Source organism: Penaeus japonicus, unplaced genomic scaffold (assembly GCF_977035675.1).
Source record: "Penaeus japonicus unplaced genomic scaffold, GWHDUDI00000001_assembly GWHDUDI00000004, whole genome shotgun sequence".
NCBI classification, from domain to species: Eukaryota; Metazoa; Arthropoda; class Malacostraca; order Decapoda; family Penaeidae; genus Penaeus; species Penaeus japonicus.
This window is the reverse complement of record NW_028234406.1, coordinates 47,757,874-47,777,873: the sequence shown is the minus strand read 5'-3', so window position 1 is coordinate 47,777,873 and position 20,000 is coordinate 47,757,874. Positions and strand designations below refer to the sequence as shown.

Here is a 20,000-nt window from a genome sequence, read left to right as displayed (position 1 = left end):
ACGTGGAGATCGTCACGTAGCTGACCCGAAGAGAGCGGCGGGGGGAAGGGGGCAGGGGAGGGGGGCGGAAAGCGCTTACTTGGAGGGGTCTTGGCGGGGGAAGGGAGAGGGGAGGAAGGGGTTGGGGGAGACTGTACGGGTTATTCTATTAAGAGAAGGGGTGGGGGAGTGGGAGGGAGCGACCACGGAGGGGAAACGGGAGTGAGGAGAGAGTAGAGGGGGAATGTTGTGGCTGTCAACTTTCTCTCTACTTGTTTTCAAAATATTCACGTTTGCTATTTTAGATTTTTGTTTTGTTTTTGATATTCGAGATTGAGAAAGATGGGGTAGGGGTGGGGTGGGGTGGGGTGGGGTAGGGTAGAAAGGACAAGAAACGAGAGAGGTAGACAGAGATGAACGCGAAAGGCAGTCAGATTGAGAGAGAAACAGACCTTCATTCTAATATCAACTTACAATTCGTTAAAGTCGCCTTTATCAATTTCTTTTTATTCGCAATATCGGAATTCGTGTTATTACCGAATCCAAATCCATATATACGTGACAGCAGGTAGATCACGAGGAAAGAACATTCGAATTTCTTTTGTTGTATTTTTTTCATTTGGTTCACCGTTTTCTCCTTCTAGTGACCTCTTTGTGTATGATCTTCATTTGTCATTTCCTTTTTTTTCATTTTTCTATTTTTCCATTTTCTTTCCTCTTTTCCCTTTCTTATTCCATCAGTTTTGTTTTCGTTGTCTTCTCAGTGTTTACATTTTTTCTTGTTCTCATTCTTGATCTTCTCTTTTATCAAGCAACCCAAAAGGTAAATTTTAGTATATGATGGCAGACGTTATATTCTCTGGGCTCCTCTAACGAAGTCTTATGCAGACAATAAACGCTCGTTCAGGAAAAGAACCGTTATCAGAGCATATATGACACTGGATTATCTTTGAACGATAAATATGACGCAGTCCATAATATATCCCGCTAATAAAAAGGTTATTGGGGAGAGAGAAAAAAGAGAGGGGGAGGGAGAGAGAGAGAGGGAGGGAGGGAGGGAAGGAGGGAGAGAGAGAGAGAGAGAGAAAGAGAGAGAGAGAGAGAGAGAGAGAGAGAGAGAGAGAGGAAGAGAGAGAGAGAGAGAGAGAGAGAGAGAGAGAGAGAGAGAGAGAGAGAGAGAGAGAGAGAGAGAGAGAGAGAGAGAGAGAAAGAGAGAGAGAGGGAGAGGGAGAGAGAGAGGGGGGGAGGGGGGGAGAGGAGAGAGGGGGGGGAGGGGGGGAGGAGAGAGAGAGAGAGGGAGAGAGAGAGAGAGAGGAGAGAGAGAGAGAGAGAGAGAGAGAGAGAGAGAGAGAGGAGAGAGAGAGAAGGGAGAGAGAGGAGAGAGAGAGAGAGAGAGAGAGAGAGAGAGAGAGAGAGAGAGGGAGAGGGAGAGAGAGAGGGGGGGAGAGGGGAGAGAGAGAGAGAGGGGGGGGAGAGGGGGGGAGGGAGAGAGAGAGAGGGAGAGAGAGAGAGAGAGAGAGAGAGAGAGAGAGGGAGAGAGAGAGAGAGAGAGAGAGAGGGAGAGAGGGGAGAGGGAGAGAGAGAGAGAGGGGGGGGGAGAGAGGGAGGGAGGGGAGAGAGAGAGAGAGAGAGAGAGAGAGAGAGAGAGGGAGAGAGAGAGGAGAGAGAGAGAGGGAGGGAGGGAGGGAGAGAGAGAGAGAGAGAGAGAGAGAGAGAGAGAGAGAGAGAGAGAGAGAGAGAGAGAGAGAGAGAGAGAGAGAGAATGATATTGTAGTCGTTGTTGTTATCATTATTATCATTATTATTATTATCTTCATTTGTGTTATTCTTGTTGCCAGTATTATTGTTCTCATTAATGATATTTTTATCATCATTATTATTGTTGCAAGTATTGCTGGGATCATCATTATCATTATTACCATTGTTGTCATCGTCACTATTATCATTATTGTTATTATCATTATTATTATCATCTTTATTATCATCATCACCATTGTTATTATCATTATTATCATTATCTTCGTCCTCATCATTATCATTAGCCTTATCATTATCATTATCATTATTATCATTATTTTATATCATTATTATTATTATATTATCATCATCATTATCATTATCACTATCACTATCATCCTTACAGTCATCGTTATTATTGTTGATTCTATCATTCAATCCTATCATTATCAGTGGCAGCATCATTATTGCTACTAGAATAGTGGACATGATAATGATGATGATAATGATAGAAATAACTATCATTATTGTTACTATTATCATTAGTATGACATTGATCATAATGATAATGGTGAAGATAGTGATAATAGTGATAATGATAACAATAGTACAATAATAATGAAAATGATTAAATAATAATATTTTTATTATCATTATTACTAGTATTGTTATCATTGTTACAATCAATATTGATATGATCGGTTTTGTCATCATTCTGATAGTTATTTTTAATAATTGTTAAAACTATTATTATCATCATAGTGTTGTAATTGTTTTTGATATCTATATTTTTGTTATCATTATTATTTGTATAAGTATTAGTATTACATTATCATGACTATTATAATTAGCAGTAATATCATTATTATCATTCTTTTTATTATTTTTTATCATCGTCATTATTGTTATTTTTGCCACTTTTACGAGCAGTAGTATTGTTTTAATTCCTGGTAGTAGTAGTAGTAGTAATCATTATTATATCTATTCTGCCTTATCATTTGTATTTATTGTAAGTGCACCGTGTTAGAAAAGAACAATTAGATCATTTTCGGTGGGAATTGAATACTAAAATGAAACTTTAATATGCATCTGTGGTAGTTTATATATTTGAGCTATCATGAATTGCCGCGCATCGTGGTTTTAGAAATATATCAGGAAAAATGGTATCATTAAAAATATGGTTTGATTTATAATGATTCTAAGAAGAGAAATATGAAAAATCACTTCTGATCAGATTATAACTTAGACCAAATTTCTCTTTGACGCAATACGGAACAAATGTAAACAAGGCGTAAAGATCCGCCGGAGACTAAGCGACGTAAACATTGTTCTGAGACGAACCTCAAAATGAAAACGCTCAGAGTTTGCTCTTCTCTTTTTAGGATAAATTCAACACAGGCAAATATACATCGGATTGGCTCAACTTTGAGCTTTTCTACTAAGTGCGCTTTACAGGTGAGGATAGTAATTAATGTGTGACAAGGTATAGAAAAAATACAAAATTAAAGGTATGAAAGCAAATGTGAATCTCTTAACAACAAACTTACAACTACTGTCTAGTATTTTACAGTATAGAGTATCTTGTGAATAAACGAAGTAGAGGCCAGTAGGTGTATATAGTAAATGTGTGTATAGTTGAGATGCCCGATTCCACCCCTCTACCCCACTATCTGGGTCCCTCTTTTTTAGCACTTAGTGCGACCGCGTGCAACTTCGGGGCATATTTCAAAAATCTTATTCCAATTACCTACCTAACTTTGCCTAGTTTTAAAGTTAGCCCTATTAGCCCTAGCCAAGGGGGAGCTTTGCCCCCCCCCCCCTATTCAGGGCACTTTGTGTAACATACCTTGTGTAAAATACCTCGATAACCACCATCCTTGCCCTGAAATTCAAACATGGTTGTGTTTTTGCATATTTACGGCTATTGATGAGCTGTGGACTGGATACCCTCTATGAATTACCTGCATGCGCTGTTATGTTCTCTTAATAGATGGTGTAATATTCCCCGTTGTTAACAGTATAATTATAGAGTGCCCCCTTTTGAATGATTACGTCATTATCGGTCCTAGTTTCCTATCCTAAGGAATATATGGGACAAAGTCTCAGTTGCTGTCATCATGGCGCAGTGTGAAGGTTATTCATGGTTGCGGCATCATTGTCTACAGAACTAATTATATATCATAAGCATCATGAAGTGCCCTAAATAGGGGGTACAGACCCCCCCCCCCTTGGCTAGGGCTAACTTCAAAACTAGGCAGTTAGGTAGGTAATTAGGATAAGATTTTGCATATAAAATATTTCTGGAATTCATATTTTACCCTACAATTTTCCTGATCAACTTCATGCTGTCCCCTACTATGGGGACCCAGATTGTGGAGCATAGGGGCAGAATCGCGGGTAAAGTTGACTATATATGGATAGTCAGAATGAGAGGAATCCAACGATACCACTTTTGTGGTATTTAGCAATGCGGTGCTATTTGGAAAATTTGCCTATTTAGCAACAGTTTTACAGGTTTGATGCATTATTGATGAAGTAGAAAAAAGAATAAGAAAATTGTAGACTAAATTACTATCAAAGGATTTCAGGTGATAATAGATTTTGGATAGTTATTGTTGTATTTTGATAAAATCATACATTGATTTTAATTGTAAACTATGAGTATCTACTCAGGAAATTTCAGGGTAATATTGATAAAAGAAACTTTGTCTGTTTAGTAGTAGCAGAGTACTAGTGGTGAACTTCTAAAGGCAGCATTCCATCATATCAAAGATTTTGTTAAAATAGCTTAACTTTTTTTGGCAAAAACTTTATTAAGTAAGAAATATGGTGTGACCCACATGCTACTGGTTATACATTCATTTGCCTCTTTAGACCAGTGCAAATGTCTCTTGTTATGCTATGTCCTGTATGATTCAAGTTGGCTCAATTGAATTCCAGTACATGCCTGGTGGGTGTAATCTGCTATGCCAACAAAATATTTGTTTGTGTTTATTCAAGAGGAAGGGTGATAGGTCTCCTGGGTTTTATTGATTATTGATTATTTCTCTAGTTTCTTAATTACCAAATTGCAACTTACATTTATTAAAGAAAAGTTTCCAGAATGTTATGTTCTATTAGGAGGTACATGTTAACCCCTGAAGTATGCACTGTCTTATGATCTGGTGCAGAAATGTACTATCTCAGGCTACAGCATAATTTGGCAGACTTCCCAATGGCAAAAATTAAAGAGATCAAAGTGCCCTCTAACTACAGCTTAGAATGCTAGCTCACATGTGCCTTAAGGTGCACTGATACTGTTATAAAAATGCCAACAAACATCAAAGCTGAGCATGTATCACTCAACTGTATACAGTAACATCTCATTTATACCGCTGTGTAGTAGTACTCTCTTCCTTCAGTATCAGACACATATCCCGGAATTCTTTATGTGAATGAGACAAGGGCAGAAGTTCCTTATTTAAAGGGACAGGTGCCAATTAGAGGCATTTACGCCCTAGTTGTATCATCAGTAAAAAATATCTGCAATCTCTTTTTCTTCATTTCCTCATATGTAAACAATATATGACAGATTAATATCCAGAGGTAAAGTGTGTCTGTAATAAATGTTGATTGTATAGGATGGATTAGGTTTTCTCATTTCGTAATTGAGTTTGTTGCACAGTATGTCTTGCCAGAATGTATGACTTAATTTATAAGGGGTGTGTTAGCTGCTAATACATGCTTTAACAGTTTCTTTTAATCTTGGGGGATTTTATTGCTGTCTCCTTTCTGTAAATATTATGGCAATGTCATTTATTTTATTCTATATTATTCCTAGTTTCATAACCTCTCTGTGTTATATGTCAGGCATATGTAGTCTGGAAGCATTATCATTTTTATAGTGTAATGTAGAATTTTACTAATTTTGTGTTCTCTATATAATCTCTACTCTTTTATTGAACTGAAGTCAATGAATATCAAAGTTAGGTGTTGAATGTGCAGTAGCCCGCATGTTTTTTTAATTAATCCTTATACTCTGAATACTTGATTGTTCTTACCATTGAATATAATGTTGATGATTTATGATTTATAAAGCTGATAACTCTATACAGTATTAAGCCATTTCATTATCTAGAAAATTGCCTCATTCTACCAATATCTGAATAGGGACCAGAGTCACAGCGTTACATACCTCGGAGAGCTGTTCTCTATGTCCCTGGCAGTGATGAGAGAAAGCTGAAGAAGATTCCAAGCCTTGGAGCTGACTGCATTGTCATGGACTGTGAGGATGGAGTTGCACTCTCCAAGAAGGTTTGGCTTATCTTTGGTTCTGTTTTTATGTATATTTTCTTGTTTTTTGTTTGCTCTTCAAAGACTTTTTCATTTCAAAATATGATTTGACATTTCATTCTTTTTCTTTTATTTTTAGTCTAATTTTTAAAAATATTTTTTTTCATATACAATACATGGTAGGAAGACTAGATACCATTACTTAACTTTGATTGTAGTGAAATAGCAGATTGTTAAACTTTATGTTGTTCATTTAGATACTTATGAAACAGTAATTTAATTGAATCATCATAATTCTATAAATAGCCAGTTTGTGAAAGGGCAATAGGGTTAACTTTATCATTATTATCATGATTTATAACACATAAATTTATAAAATGTGTGTATTTCTCAAAATACTATTATAATCATGTTTCTTTATAGAAAAATGTGAACTACAAGTGCATATTACCAATCCATTATCAAAAGAGTGATCATTACCAAAATATTCATCTCTCAACTGCCCCACCTTAATTCACACCAGGAAGTTGCCAGATCAACCATCCATCGTATCTTAGACAAGCAAGAGATTGACTTTACGGGAAAGGACTGCTCGGTGCGATTCAACAGTGCGGACAGTGGACTCTGTGAGCCAGACATGGAGGAGGTCCTTTCTGCTGGGCACCTCCCCACAACCGTCCATCTGCCTAAAGTGGAGTCACCAGAGCAGCTTGAATGGGTGGGTGTGGATTTAAAATACTTTCCTGCTATTTTGTGATTTTCCTTTATATTCATGATCTTTTTGTGGATTTCAATATATTCCAGATTTTTTGCTGTGATTGTTTATTTTTCTGATTTTTTTTTCTTTTTAGCAAACTTTCTATTTCTTCCTGATACTTTTTTGTGATTTTTCTATATTTTTCTGTTTGTGGTAAGGAAAATAGATTAGGCTTTTAGGTGTTTAGTCTGGGGGCTTAAAGGAAGTAAGTTTAGTTCTATTAGTGTGAAAGTAGTGAAGTTTTTTTTTGGATGGGGGATGGGGATGAATTCCTTTGTTAGGACTTTATACTGTAAGTGTTACTGATATGCTCTACATTGTCTGAGCTCCTTAACCAAATCCAGCTTTACCTGATACTGCCTATCCATCCCTAGGTTAACTCTTCAGAGATGGGCCACATGGTAATATGTGCAGCCTGTTCTGCACATCTTAACACATTAGCTGCCATATGTATCACACTGCAGTACATTTCAAACTTACATTAACTGCCAAATGTATTACCAGTGGTGCATTAATGATTTATTTTAATTCATCCTTATAATATGTAAAAATATGTAATAGATATCTCATATGAAATTTTAATGGTAGTATTTGTATATATAGATTTTAAAAAGTATGACATTGAAAGTCTTTGACTCATAACCTAATGGAATTTTTTATATGCCCCAAAAAACTTTTATATTATATACACTTTCACAAACAAAATGCAGTATCTTATGAAAAGCAACTGGACATCAAACAAGACTTTGATAGTTGTAGTATAAAGTATTTGATGAGAGGAGTGAGTACCCACCTCCTCACTCTGCTGCTGCAACTGCACTAAATGTTACCATGCAGGAAGCTTAATAGTGGTCTGAGGGGGTACCAGTAATGCTCTTTGGCAATTGATGTGTTAAGATGTGTGTGTATGATGTTATATTCTAAGCTTATGGTATGATATGTTGATATTTCTATGATATATTAACAAAGTCATCTTAATTAGCATTTGGTATAGCAGAGCATCATACCTGTAGGGATAAATAGCTTATAATTTCAATGAAAGGAAAATTAAAGTATGAAAGTGGACCAACCCTGTTAAACATGTGCATATCAGAGAGGTTAATGTAAGTTATGTGACCATAATCAGAATTATATTACCTAATCAAGCTCATCTAAATATGACCTTACTTAACCAAACATTACTTGAATCTATGTTATGTAACCAAATCACACCTAACTTGACTTCTTATTACATTACTTAACCAAACCTAACTTTGCCAAATTTAAGGGTATGATATAGCAGGAAGTGTTTAATTAATTTTTTTATGTAAATTATAATGTTTTTTCACATTATACATAACATTGAATGCTCCTTAGGTAACAAATATATTCTTAGCAAATACATCCTTATTGGTATGAATGCTTTATACAATATTTACATGCTTTATTGTTTTTTGTATGTCATATGAACCAAACAATGAGGGGAGGAGTGAGAAAAGTCAGGATTATGCCTACATCTAGTTACCCAACACAAATCATGTGGAAAGTAAATGTTTCATAAATTCCATATTGAGAGTAGGCCATAATGGTGGGTGGCACCTATACATACCATGACACTGTAAACTGCTACATAGTTTGTGCTCTATATAGTTCACTAGTATTTACTCAGGTAACACAGGTGTACCAACAGAATTTCACAGTAATTGTAATTTGGAGTTCTTAGATACTGCCTATTGACAAAGAAAATGGCATACTGTATCATTAAAGTATAGAATTCTGGCTTTTCTACATCATTATCATTTGAGTAGTGACATTTGCTCTTTACCCATTTCTTGGTACAAACAATTTTTATCTTTTGAGTGTTGATTAAAAGAAAATCAAAATTCAAATTTTCAGTAGGAAAGTAGGGTGCCTTCCTGCCTTGGTTAGGTCATATAAATATATATATATATATATATATAATATATATATATATATATATATATATATATATATATATATATATATATATAAAATATATATCTCTCTCTCTCTCTCTCTCTCTCTCTCTCTCTCTCTCTCTCTCTCTCTCTCTCTCTCTCTCTCTCTCTCTCTCTCTCTCCCTCTCTCTCTCTCTCTCTCTCTCTTTTCTAATCCAAAAACTCTTCACAGTTTTCTGAGAAATTGCGGTTGGCTCTAGGTAGTCGGAGACCCCAAGAAAAACTGAGACTGATTATCTTTACTGAGTCGGCCCAGTCACTCCTTGATCTCCCAGCCATCTGTCGCAAGGGGGTTGAACTGTCTCATGATGCCCCCTTCTGCCTAGATGGGGTTGTTTTTGGTTCTGATGACTTCTGTGCTGATATCGGTGAGTGTGCTGTAATATCATCATTAGTGTTTTGATCAATATGATATTCATTATTATTATTATTATTAATATTCATTGTTATTATTTATCATATATCCCAATATTTGTTATGATATTGATTATATTATAATGCGATGGCATGTCATACTGATTCCAAAATATCTATAGTTACAAAATATAGATTAGTGATTTTTGAGCTGTGTATGATTCTTAAATTAGTTATAGTGTAATGTATACTCAGGTATATATTAGAACACATCAGATTTTTTGATGATATGCTTTGAGGAAACGCCTTTTTAAAAATGTGCTCATATGAATATGATATGATGCTATTAGATGCATTAAATTTGTATCTAGTTGTTTTAAGTATTCTTCTGATAAAGAAATAGTTATTTTGTACATTTTCATAATATTTAATAGACCACTTATTGTGCTAATTATACTGCATAATTCCAGGTGCCACAAGGACTAATGAAGCTAAGGAATTATCATTTGCAAGACAATATGTTGTTACTGTGGCAAAGGCTTTTAAATTACAGGCCATTGATCTTGTGTACATCGATTACAAAGGTCAGTTGAGATTTTAGAACACATATTTATTGATTATAGAGGTGAGTTCAACCTTTCAAGTGTCTTCTAAGCCAAAGGCTGTGTAGCTACTGATCTTGGATACTGTGTATTGATTATAAAGGAAAGTAGAGGCCTCTACAGCAGAGGTATTCAGTCTTATTTACATCAGTTACAAAGATGAGCACTAACATTTGTGAAGGCTGCTGATCTGTGCTGTTGTATCTATTGAGTGAGAAGATAGGGAGAGACAATCTCTCATACATTGGGTTTGAAGATATGTAAAGGCTTTCAGTCTTGTATCCAATGATTATGAAGGGAAATAATGGAGGCTGTTAATATTATGCATATCATTTGTTGGGAAAACTAGAGGTTACCAGACTGCAAGCACTTGATTTTGTTCATGCTGATTGTAAAAAGGAATTCTAGCTTTCATATTACACTCTTGATCTTGTCTTTAAAAGCCTTTGAATATCAGGTTGTCAACAAAGTGTTATTAGAGCATGATGAAGATCAGTTATCATGAGACTGTTTTGTCTACTTTGATTCTGAGTGCAGGTAGAAACATCTGTGAAAATTGATGCTACACAAGTATAGGAGAACCAAGTATGATGATTGATAATGACATGTATGTAACAATAATGATGTACATTGATTAAAAATTTAAACATAAGACACAAGAGTAACACAGTTATAACTGTGGCTTAATTGTAATCAAAGGATGAAAAGTGAGGTACTGATTTTGTTTTTGTATGTGTATGAATTGATTGTGTCCATATTCAAATTTTTGAGCACTTGATGTTATAATGCTGTTTTAGGTGAGGTTTTGCTCTTTTTGTTCTCTATTTTTGAGTCAGGACTTTCTGCTTTCATTCCTATTAACAGATCACTTAGTTGATATTAGATATTCTTCTGCCATTATGACATAACTAGTATTCTCTCTTTTTTTGGGCCATTTGGTTCTGGGTATATGAAATGTAAGGGCAATTGGTGAGTTGTGTTGTGTCAATTGTGATTGGTGGGGGGGTTTGCGTGGTGTGTTTGGGTTTGATTGTATCGTAGGTATTTGGTGTTTGATGGGTTTGTGGGTTGGTGCGGGGCTGGGTGTAGTGAGGGTAAGAGTGTGCGTGTGGGTGAGTGGTTGGTGGTGGGTGGGAGAGAGGGCGCTTGGGAGCGTGGATTCAGTGGGATCGAGGCGGGTTGGAGCGCGCGGGCGAGGGCGGGGAGCGGGAGCGGGAGAGGGCGAGGGAGAGGGAGCAGGCGCAAGGGAGAGGGAGCAGGGGCGAGGGAGAGGGAGATGGCAGCGGGAGCGGGAGCGGGAGAGGGATAGGTGCGAGGGAGGGGCGGGGCGCTGGCCGAGGGCGCGGGCGCGGGTATGGGTGATGGCTATGGAGCGTCGAGAGAGCGCGCGCGAGAGCGACGAGCGAGCGTAGACGGGACTAGGGAGAGGGAGCGGAGAGGGAGATGGCGATGGAGCTGGACGAGTGTAGGAAGCGGGAGGGGAGCGGGCGGGGAGCGGGAGAGGGAGAGGGACGATACGAGAGCGCGAAGCGAGCGAGAGAGAGTCGAGTAGAGAGCGCGAGGAGAGCGAGAGAGCGAGCCGCGCTCTAGCGAGATGGATTGTGTGTTTGTGTGAGATTGTGAGGGTTTTTGTGGGAGTGTGTGTGTTTGTTTGTGTGTTTTTTTGTTTGTGGTTGTGTGGTGTGAAGAGTGTGTTAGTGTGTGTGTGTGAGTGTGTGTGGTTTGTGGAGGGTGTAGTTGTGGTGTGTTTGTTAGTTGTGAGTTTGAGTGTGGGAGTGTGGGATTGTTGGAGATATTGTGTTTGTGAGAGTTGAGATTGTGTTTGGGAGTTAGGGTGTGTGGTTGGTGAGGTTTTGATTATGTGTTGTGGATGTTGTGGAGGTGAGTTTTTTGTGTTGTGTGGATGTCGTGTTGGATTTGTGAGGTGTGTGTGGGCTGTGTGGGAGTTGTGTGTGTCTGGGTAGGTGTGTGGGAGTTTTGTGTGGGTGTGAGTGGGGTGTGTGTGTTTTGTGTGTGTTAGTGTTATGTGATGTGTTTGTGTGGTGTGTGGATGTGTTTGTGTGTTGTGTGTGTGTGTGTTTGTGTGCTGTGTGAGAGTGTGTGTGTGTGAGTGTGTGTGTGTGTGTGTAGTGGTTGTGTTGAGTGTGTGTGGGGGGGGGGGGGGGGGGGTGGGGGGTTTTATTGAGAGGGTGTTTGGGTGTGTGTGTGTGTGTGAGTGTGTGTGTGTGTGTGTGTGTGTGTCTGTGGGAGTGTGTGTGTGTGCGAGTGTGTGTGTGTGTGTGTGTATAGATTGATATAATAATTTTTATAACATAGCATATTTAATATGTGTTTATATATGTATGTATTGATATATTTTCTTTTGATGCTTTATTTTGTAGTTTATATAGTTATATAGTTGTAGTTTTGTTATAGTTGTATATATATAGTGTATTGTGATATATATATTGAGTTAATTTTTGATTTAATATTTTTATATATTGTTAGTTTAGATTTTTTGATTAGATAAGATTATTTATGCATATTCTTATGGATAGATATATATTTATTTAGATAGATTTATATATATTATATATATTGATTTATTTTTTTATGTATATAGATAAATATATATATATATATATATATATATATAATTTTTAAAAAATATATATATAGTGTATAGATTTATTTATATATTTTATATATTTTATAATGTAATGTAAATGTAAATGTAATATTAAATTAATGTAAATGTAAATGTAAATGTAAATGTAAATGTAAATGTAAATAAAATATAAATTATAATTAAATAAAAATATAAATATAAATATAAACAAGTAATATAAATATAAATATAATTATAAATATAAATATAAATATTAAATATAAATATAAATTATAAATTATAAATATAAATATAAATATAAATATATGTATATGTATTAAGTAATGTATATTTACATTATATACATATACTATACCACTTACATATACATATACATATATAATAAACATATACATATACATATATACCTATAAATCATATACATATACATATTTGACATATACATATACATATATACTTATACATTAACATATATACCCTTTGTATGTTATGTTTATATACATTTACATGTATATATGTATATATATATATATATATATATATATATTTATATATGTTATATATATATATATATATATAGATATAATTATTTATATACTATACTTATACATAGATATACATTTATAATATATACATACATACATACATGTTTACAGATATATATCATCTATATCATACATACATATAATATATCATATATATTAGTATAATTTATATAATATGTACATACATATATATATAACTATATAATATACGATTTACTATATATATCATCAAATTTATAAATATCTCTATTTATATTATAATATTAATATATATTTTTTATTATATTTAATTATAATTTACATATATTATTATATATGATGTAAATTTATGTATCTATATATATATATATATATATATATATTCGATATATATTATATATATATATATTATATATATATATATATTATATATATATATATATATGTTCAAATATGTTATTTATTTTATTATATATATCATATATATATTTTTAATATATATTATATTAATATATATAATATATATAATATATTTTATGTAATATATATTTATATATATATTATATATTATGTATTTATATATATTATTATATGTATATATATAATATTTATATTATATATTATAAATATATTTATAGATATATAAATACCTATATATATATATATTATATATATATTATATATATATATATTATATATATTATATATATATATATATATATATATATATATATATATACTATATATATATATATTAAATGATTTATATATATATTATATATACATAAAATATTTATATTTATATATATATATTATATATTATATATTATATATTATATATATATGTCTATTATACATATATATATACGTATAACATGAAATAGATGAATATATGTGTACAAGATACTCATTTTCCTTAGTGTATTTCTTTCACTTTCATATCCTAATTAACACATCATTAATCTTGGTTATATTCTCATATAAAAAATGGCCTTTTTGTATATATATATATATATATATATATATATATATATATATATTATATAATATATATATATATATTTATATATTTATATATTTATATATTTATATATTTATATATTTATATATATTTATATATTTATATATATATATATCATATATATATAATATATATTATATATACACATATATATATATATTTTTTTTATATCATCATCATCATCTTCCCTAATCTTCCATATTTGTAGTCATATGTTCTTTTCTGCCTCCCAATATTCTGAATCTAAAGTTCTGTCATCTAATTTGATGGCCGAAATACATCAGTGCCAGTAAATGGAATATTTTGATGTATATATGCACAGCAGACAAGGATTTGATACATTAATCTTTCCCACTTACCCTGTGCACAAACTGACTATTGAACTTTTTTTTTTATTGTATTTATTATATACATTGATACTTATTTTTTAATGGAACGTACATAGGTTGCTGTGGAGAAGATGAATACAAAATACTTTTTTTTTTCAGATTTGGCAGGGCTGAAAGTCCAAAGTGAAGAGGGAGCAGGTATGGGTTTTACTGGCAAACAGGTAAGATGATCTTACATGTGTCTCTCATTCTTATGATTCTAAAGACTAGTAGGATTTTAAGAAGCCATAAAGGCTAGTTGTATTTATTTTATTGCTGATTCATGGTACTTTTCTAAAAGATTATAATTCATTGGCTTTACATTTATAAAATGTGTGTACTGACTGGCAATTTGAAAAAGACGGAACAATTTAGATAGTTAGGGGTTGGTGTAACAGTATCCCACTCGTGACACCACATGCATGCAGTTGTGAATCCAGAACAGCTCCTAAGGGCGCCTGACACCAACGGTATCCCAGGACTGATGAAGTGAATGCCGGGAGGCAAGGCAGGGCACAAGGAAACTTTACACTCACTTTACACTAATTTTTTGACCCAATACAAGGGAGGAATGCACATCACACTAGTCCTCGGGCACAGTACAGGTTAACCATGGTACAAGGGATATGCACAAGATATTCCAGACATTGTGACAAGCAAGGGGCAAGTGCAAGGTAAGCAGGTTACAATGGGCATACACAAGGGCTCCAGCATGCATGCAACACAAACACCCAAACATCGCGGCTCTGTCCCTCCGCATGTCTGACCCAACCACCATGTTTGTCCATGATTACATCATGTTAACTTATTTGCACAAGAGTACACACAGACAAAACAAACACACCTGCTGGTGTAACATTATTGCAAAGTCATTAGATAACTATACCCAGCCTTGTTTCATGTAATATCTGTATTTAAGTATTATTTAGAACCATTTAGAACCTTTGAATTTATATGGATTTTTTACTTGTGTCAGGTTTAAAAAATTTCACCTAAACTTGTTGATCCCATCCCTTGTTTTTGGGGAAGATTGGCCCTATGAAAGTTACTCCCCTCAATTAAGATAAGAAAGAAAGGTTATTGCACTGTACTTAAATCTATTTAAAATATTGAGTATATCCAATAAGTTTACAGCAGTGTACACAGAATTAAGCCTTTTTTTTGTAATTTTGATCTCATTTTTTCAGGATTCTTAATGGAAAATTATATAGGCTTTCCCATGGAATTTTGTAATTTTGATTCTTATTTCTTAATGAAAAATGACATGTGGCTGGCTTTACTTCAGAATTTTGTGTTTAGACAGTATTGCAATTAATCCAGTGGATGTTACTGGTCCAGCAAACAGAATTCACTGTATTATGAGAAATCTCCCAAGGTCAACAACCCTTTCATGCCAGTGCTCCGGCAGAATACATGAAGTAGGCCATGTCTGATTGGGTATCTAGTCCACTGACAGGATTGGGTAAAGGGAACTCTGGCTTGTTGCCATGGTGCCTTCAGGGGTGTCATCAGATGCAGGACGTTAATACATCTGCATTCCACTATCCTCTGCTCAGGTAATCCACCCAGGGCAGGTGCCGGTTGTGCAAGCTGCCTTCTCTCCACCCCCAGAGAAGATTGAGTGGGCCAAGGCTCTTATTCAGGCCTTTGAGGAACACCAAAAGGAAGGAAAGGTATGTTGGGCTGTTGGCATTATTTTGTTTTGTTTTCTCTGTTTTATTATACATTTGGAATGATTGTTATTTACCTTTTATAATTGTATTTTCTCTCATTTGATTGTATGCTAAACAATAGATAATGTGAAAGAAATAGCCTTGATAAAATTCAGATTCAAAAATTTTATTCCTTGAATTGCAATGGTTATTCTTTTACATATATGATTTATTGCAAAATAATAGGTATACAATACATTTGTTACAGATTTGATAATCTATTGCAACTAACAATTTAGGAAATGTTCTTTTAATTCAGTCTTGAAATTGTTGAAGTTAGTGATATCTTTAACATTATGAGGTAGTAGGTTCCAGGTCAAGGGTCCATGTAATAACATTTGCTGTATCCCTATTTCTGTGTGTGATATTATTGTGTTCAAACACCTGATGTGTTCCCCACAGTTTGTATGGATAAAAACCGTGAATGATTTTATGAATGAAAACACATGTATCATAACTGCATTTGGCTTAGACTTTTAACCATTTTAATTTAAGAATATGTGGGGTGATGTGATCGAACTTACTAACATTACCCAATACAACTCTTGCAGCAAAGTTTTGTAGTCCTTATTCTTTCTTCATTAGGGTTTTGTTAGTTGAGCCCCCAAAATTTCAGCAATAGTTAATGATGCTCAGAACAAGAGTTTGTACAATTGCGATTCATGTTTCAGTAGGGATTTGATTTTTTACATGATTGAGATATATTAGTGTACTCATTACCTTCCTATGTATGTTGTCAACATGGACTTCAAATGTCATATATCTGTCTAAGTGTGCTCCTAGATTTTTAACTGAAGTGCTTAGATAAATTTGGCATCCTTTGAATTCTATGGTTCTGTCTATGAGAATTTAAGCTAAATTTTACCGGCTACCTATGAAAAGGCATTATGACTTATGTGGATTTATTTTAAGGCCATTGATGTCAAAATATCTTTTTGCTTGAATAAGAGTGTTTTGAGTGTTTCTTATCTGTACATCTAAGTTATTCACTGAGTCACTATGAAGAAATTGTGAATCATTGGCGTGTTGTATTATATGGCAGTTATGGACAATGGTTGATAAATCATTAATCAATTTTTTAATAGGCTTTGGCTTAATAGAGATCCTTGTGGAACACCAAAATAGACTGATTGTTGTGATGATATATTCTCATTAATTTTGTTGATTGGGTTCTTGTATTTAGATAACCATCAAACCAATGGGTATCAATTCTTATGTTTTTTTTAATTTGTTATGAAGAATTTTGTGGTTGACACATGTTAAAAGTTTTAGAAAGGTCACACAAACTGAGCAAGTTTACCTTGTTATAAATTTGGTCAGTAATCTGTAGCAACACTGTTTCAGTAGGTAATTTATTTCTGAAGTCATCTTGAGTTTTGGATAATAAGTTATTAGCCTCCAGGAAATTCATCAATTGATTTGCTACTGTTTTTTCAAAAACCTTAGATAGTACTGGGAGTATCGTAATAGGGCGGTAACTATTCATGTCGCCTATGTTCCCAGTCTTGAAAATTGGTGTTACAATTCCATGATTTCAAAGTGACGGGAAAACACCAGTGACCAGAGAAGTGTTAATGATGATCATTATATAAAATGTGATTTCAGGTATCCTTAACCCTCTCTGGACGGGTGGTACAGTACTGTACTGCTCATTCAAAAGGCCAGTGGCCGGGCGGCACAGTATTGTGCCAGCCATTTAATTGATTTAGGCCTAAGCATTCGAAAGCCCCGGCATTGTGACATTCAAGGCTAGAATGCCCCCGTCGTGAGTGGGTTAATAGATCACAATCCAGTACTGTATGTTCCCACTGCATTTGTTTTGCGGAGTTGTTTTATTATAAGGATAATAGTTTCTACATCCACAGGTTGTGGTCTGAAAACATCAGTTATGCTCTGTGTTTTTATGTGATGTGGAAGCAATTGTTTGCTCATAAGTTGGTTTTCCAATTTGTGCAAAGAAGTATTAAAATGCTCAGTGCTATGTTTAGAATTTGTTTAATTATCTGTGTGTTGTTTATTGTTAGATACAAATGTTTTAACAATTTCCAACAATGTTTTATCAGAGTTGTTTTTATGTTCAGCATATTTATTTCTGAAATATTTAGTCTTTGCATATTGAATTATTGATTTGACATTTTTATTTTTTATTTTATACATTGTATGAAGGGCAGGCTCAATTCTGCTATTTTTGAGGGCTTGTTGGGCTTTATTTTATCGGTCCTTGTAAGAAAAGGCTTGCAAGATATTAATTTTTCTTTCAGTGTGAATGATAAGAGGTTTTAATTGGTTGAGTAATTTTTTTTTTTTTTTTTACTTCCTACACTGATTAATCCATTGTGGATGGGTGTCATAATGTATTTGATGCAGGAGCTTTGGCATAATTACTATAATTACTGTTATATTAAGGAAACCTAGATGGCACCACTTTCTAGCACCAGCAGGAGAGAAAGCCTTGAATGGCATCCATCCACAGTCTCTAGCAAGCACTATATAGAGCGGTGGCACACAACAAGTTCCTGACCTCTTGCTCTAAAGTACTGCTGATGAAGGATGTGCAGGCAGAACTAGAAGAGGAAGGTGACTCAAACCAGTGTCTAAAATATGCTCCTGTGCCAATAGGGCTGCCTTATACTGTGGCACAGAGCGAGGCTGCTTCACATAACATACTTACTTTAACTTTTCCTACTTTCTTTCAGTCACATTGTAAAACTAGAGCCATTTTTGCATTTTAATTTTTGTTTTATTGTACTGAGAGGATTAACCCATTCCCGACGAGGGAATTCTAGCCTTGAATGTCCAAATGCCGGGGCGTTCGAATTATTAGGCCTAAATCAATTGAATGGCTGGCACAATACTGTGCCGCCCGGCAACTGGGCTTTTGAATGCGCGGTACACATGCTGTACCACCCGTCCTGTGTGGGTTAAGTGTCATATCACAGGCTCTATCAATGCTGTAGTTGATTAAAATTGTAGGATAGGGTCCATATCCGCTCATTATTTTCTTTATACTCAGTGTGATAGAGGTATTGTTAATTTATGGGAGGACAAAAAAAAATGTATTTTTTCATATTTGTGTACTGTCATGAATGAAAATGAAACATGTAACTCATCCACAAAGAAGACAACATGATGAGGTAAGGAAGAGGAAGAATACTTTTGCTTATGACTGTGAGTGCCACACTAAAGGCATCCCTACACAGGAGCACATTGTGGACACCGGACATGGTTTCAGTCACCTTCTTCTTCTCGTTCTGCCTGCACATCCTTCATCAGTGGTACTTTAGAGCAAGAGGTCGGCAACTTGCTGTGTGCCATAACTCTATAAAGATGGTGCTTGCTAGAAACCGTGGATGGGTGCCATTCAAGGCTCTCTCTCCTGCTGGTGCTAGAAGAAAGTGGTGCCATTTAGGTTTGGGATGTTAGGTGAAACCCATTTTGTTTAACCCATTGCAGACGGAGATAAATTTGCTTGCCCAGCCTCCAGGATAGGTTTTATTTTAGAGAGAGACCGCTTGAAGCAATATAATTTGAATCATCCCACTTTCTTTCAGTCATTCATTGTAAGACTAGAGCGGTTTTTGTGTTTTATTTTTTTGTGTGTTTTATTGAGTTTAGAGACTTATATGTGACATATGACAGGCTCTATCAGTGCTGCAGTTGAGTAAAATTGTAGTATATTATCCATATTAGCTCATTATTTTCTTTATACTCAATGTGATAGAAGTATTGCTGTTTTATGGGAGGACAAAAGGCAACTTTATTTTTTTGTATTTTTGTACTGTCATGAACGAATACGAAACATATAACCACCTACAATAAAGATAACAAGAAGAGGTAAGGAAGAGGAATGAAACCTGTGCTAGTGACTGTGAGTGCCACAGTGAAAGGCATCCATATTGGCACAGGAACACATTTTAGACACTGGGTATGGATTGAGTCACCTTCCTCTTCTCGTTCTGCCTGCACATCCTTCATCGGCAGTACTTTGGAGCAAGGGTTCATCAACTTAGTGTGTGCCATCGCTCTATAGAGAGAGTGCTTGCTAGAGGCCGTGGATGGGTGCCATTCAAGGGTCTCTCACCTGCTGGTGCTAGGAAAAAGTGGTGCC

At 34.7% G+C, this 20,000-nt stretch overlaps 1 protein-coding gene across 1 annotated transcript in view; it reads left to right on the top strand.

Annotated features, from left to right (window-relative positions):
* The first annotated feature begins 3,008 nt into the window (after positions 1–3,008).
* Positions 3,009–20,000, top strand: part of LOC122263210 (citramalyl-CoA lyase, mitochondrial) — an 18,506-nt gene continuing 1,514 nt past the window's right edge. Inside the window, exons 1-7 of the mRNA XM_043031574.2 lie at positions 3,009–3,171; positions 5,866–6,009; positions 6,512–6,706; positions 8,876–9,071; positions 9,528–9,641; positions 14,301–14,362; positions 15,737–15,853. Of these exons, the coding sequence (XP_042887508.1) occupies positions 3,064–3,171; positions 5,866–6,009; positions 6,512–6,706; positions 8,876–9,071; positions 9,528–9,641; positions 14,301–14,362; positions 15,737–15,853 (936 nt within the window). The 5' untranslated portion in view covers positions 3,009–3,063. The remainder of the gene's footprint in view (positions 3,172–5,865; positions 6,010–6,511; positions 6,707–8,875; positions 9,072–9,527; positions 9,642–14,300; positions 14,363–15,736; positions 15,854–20,000) is intronic.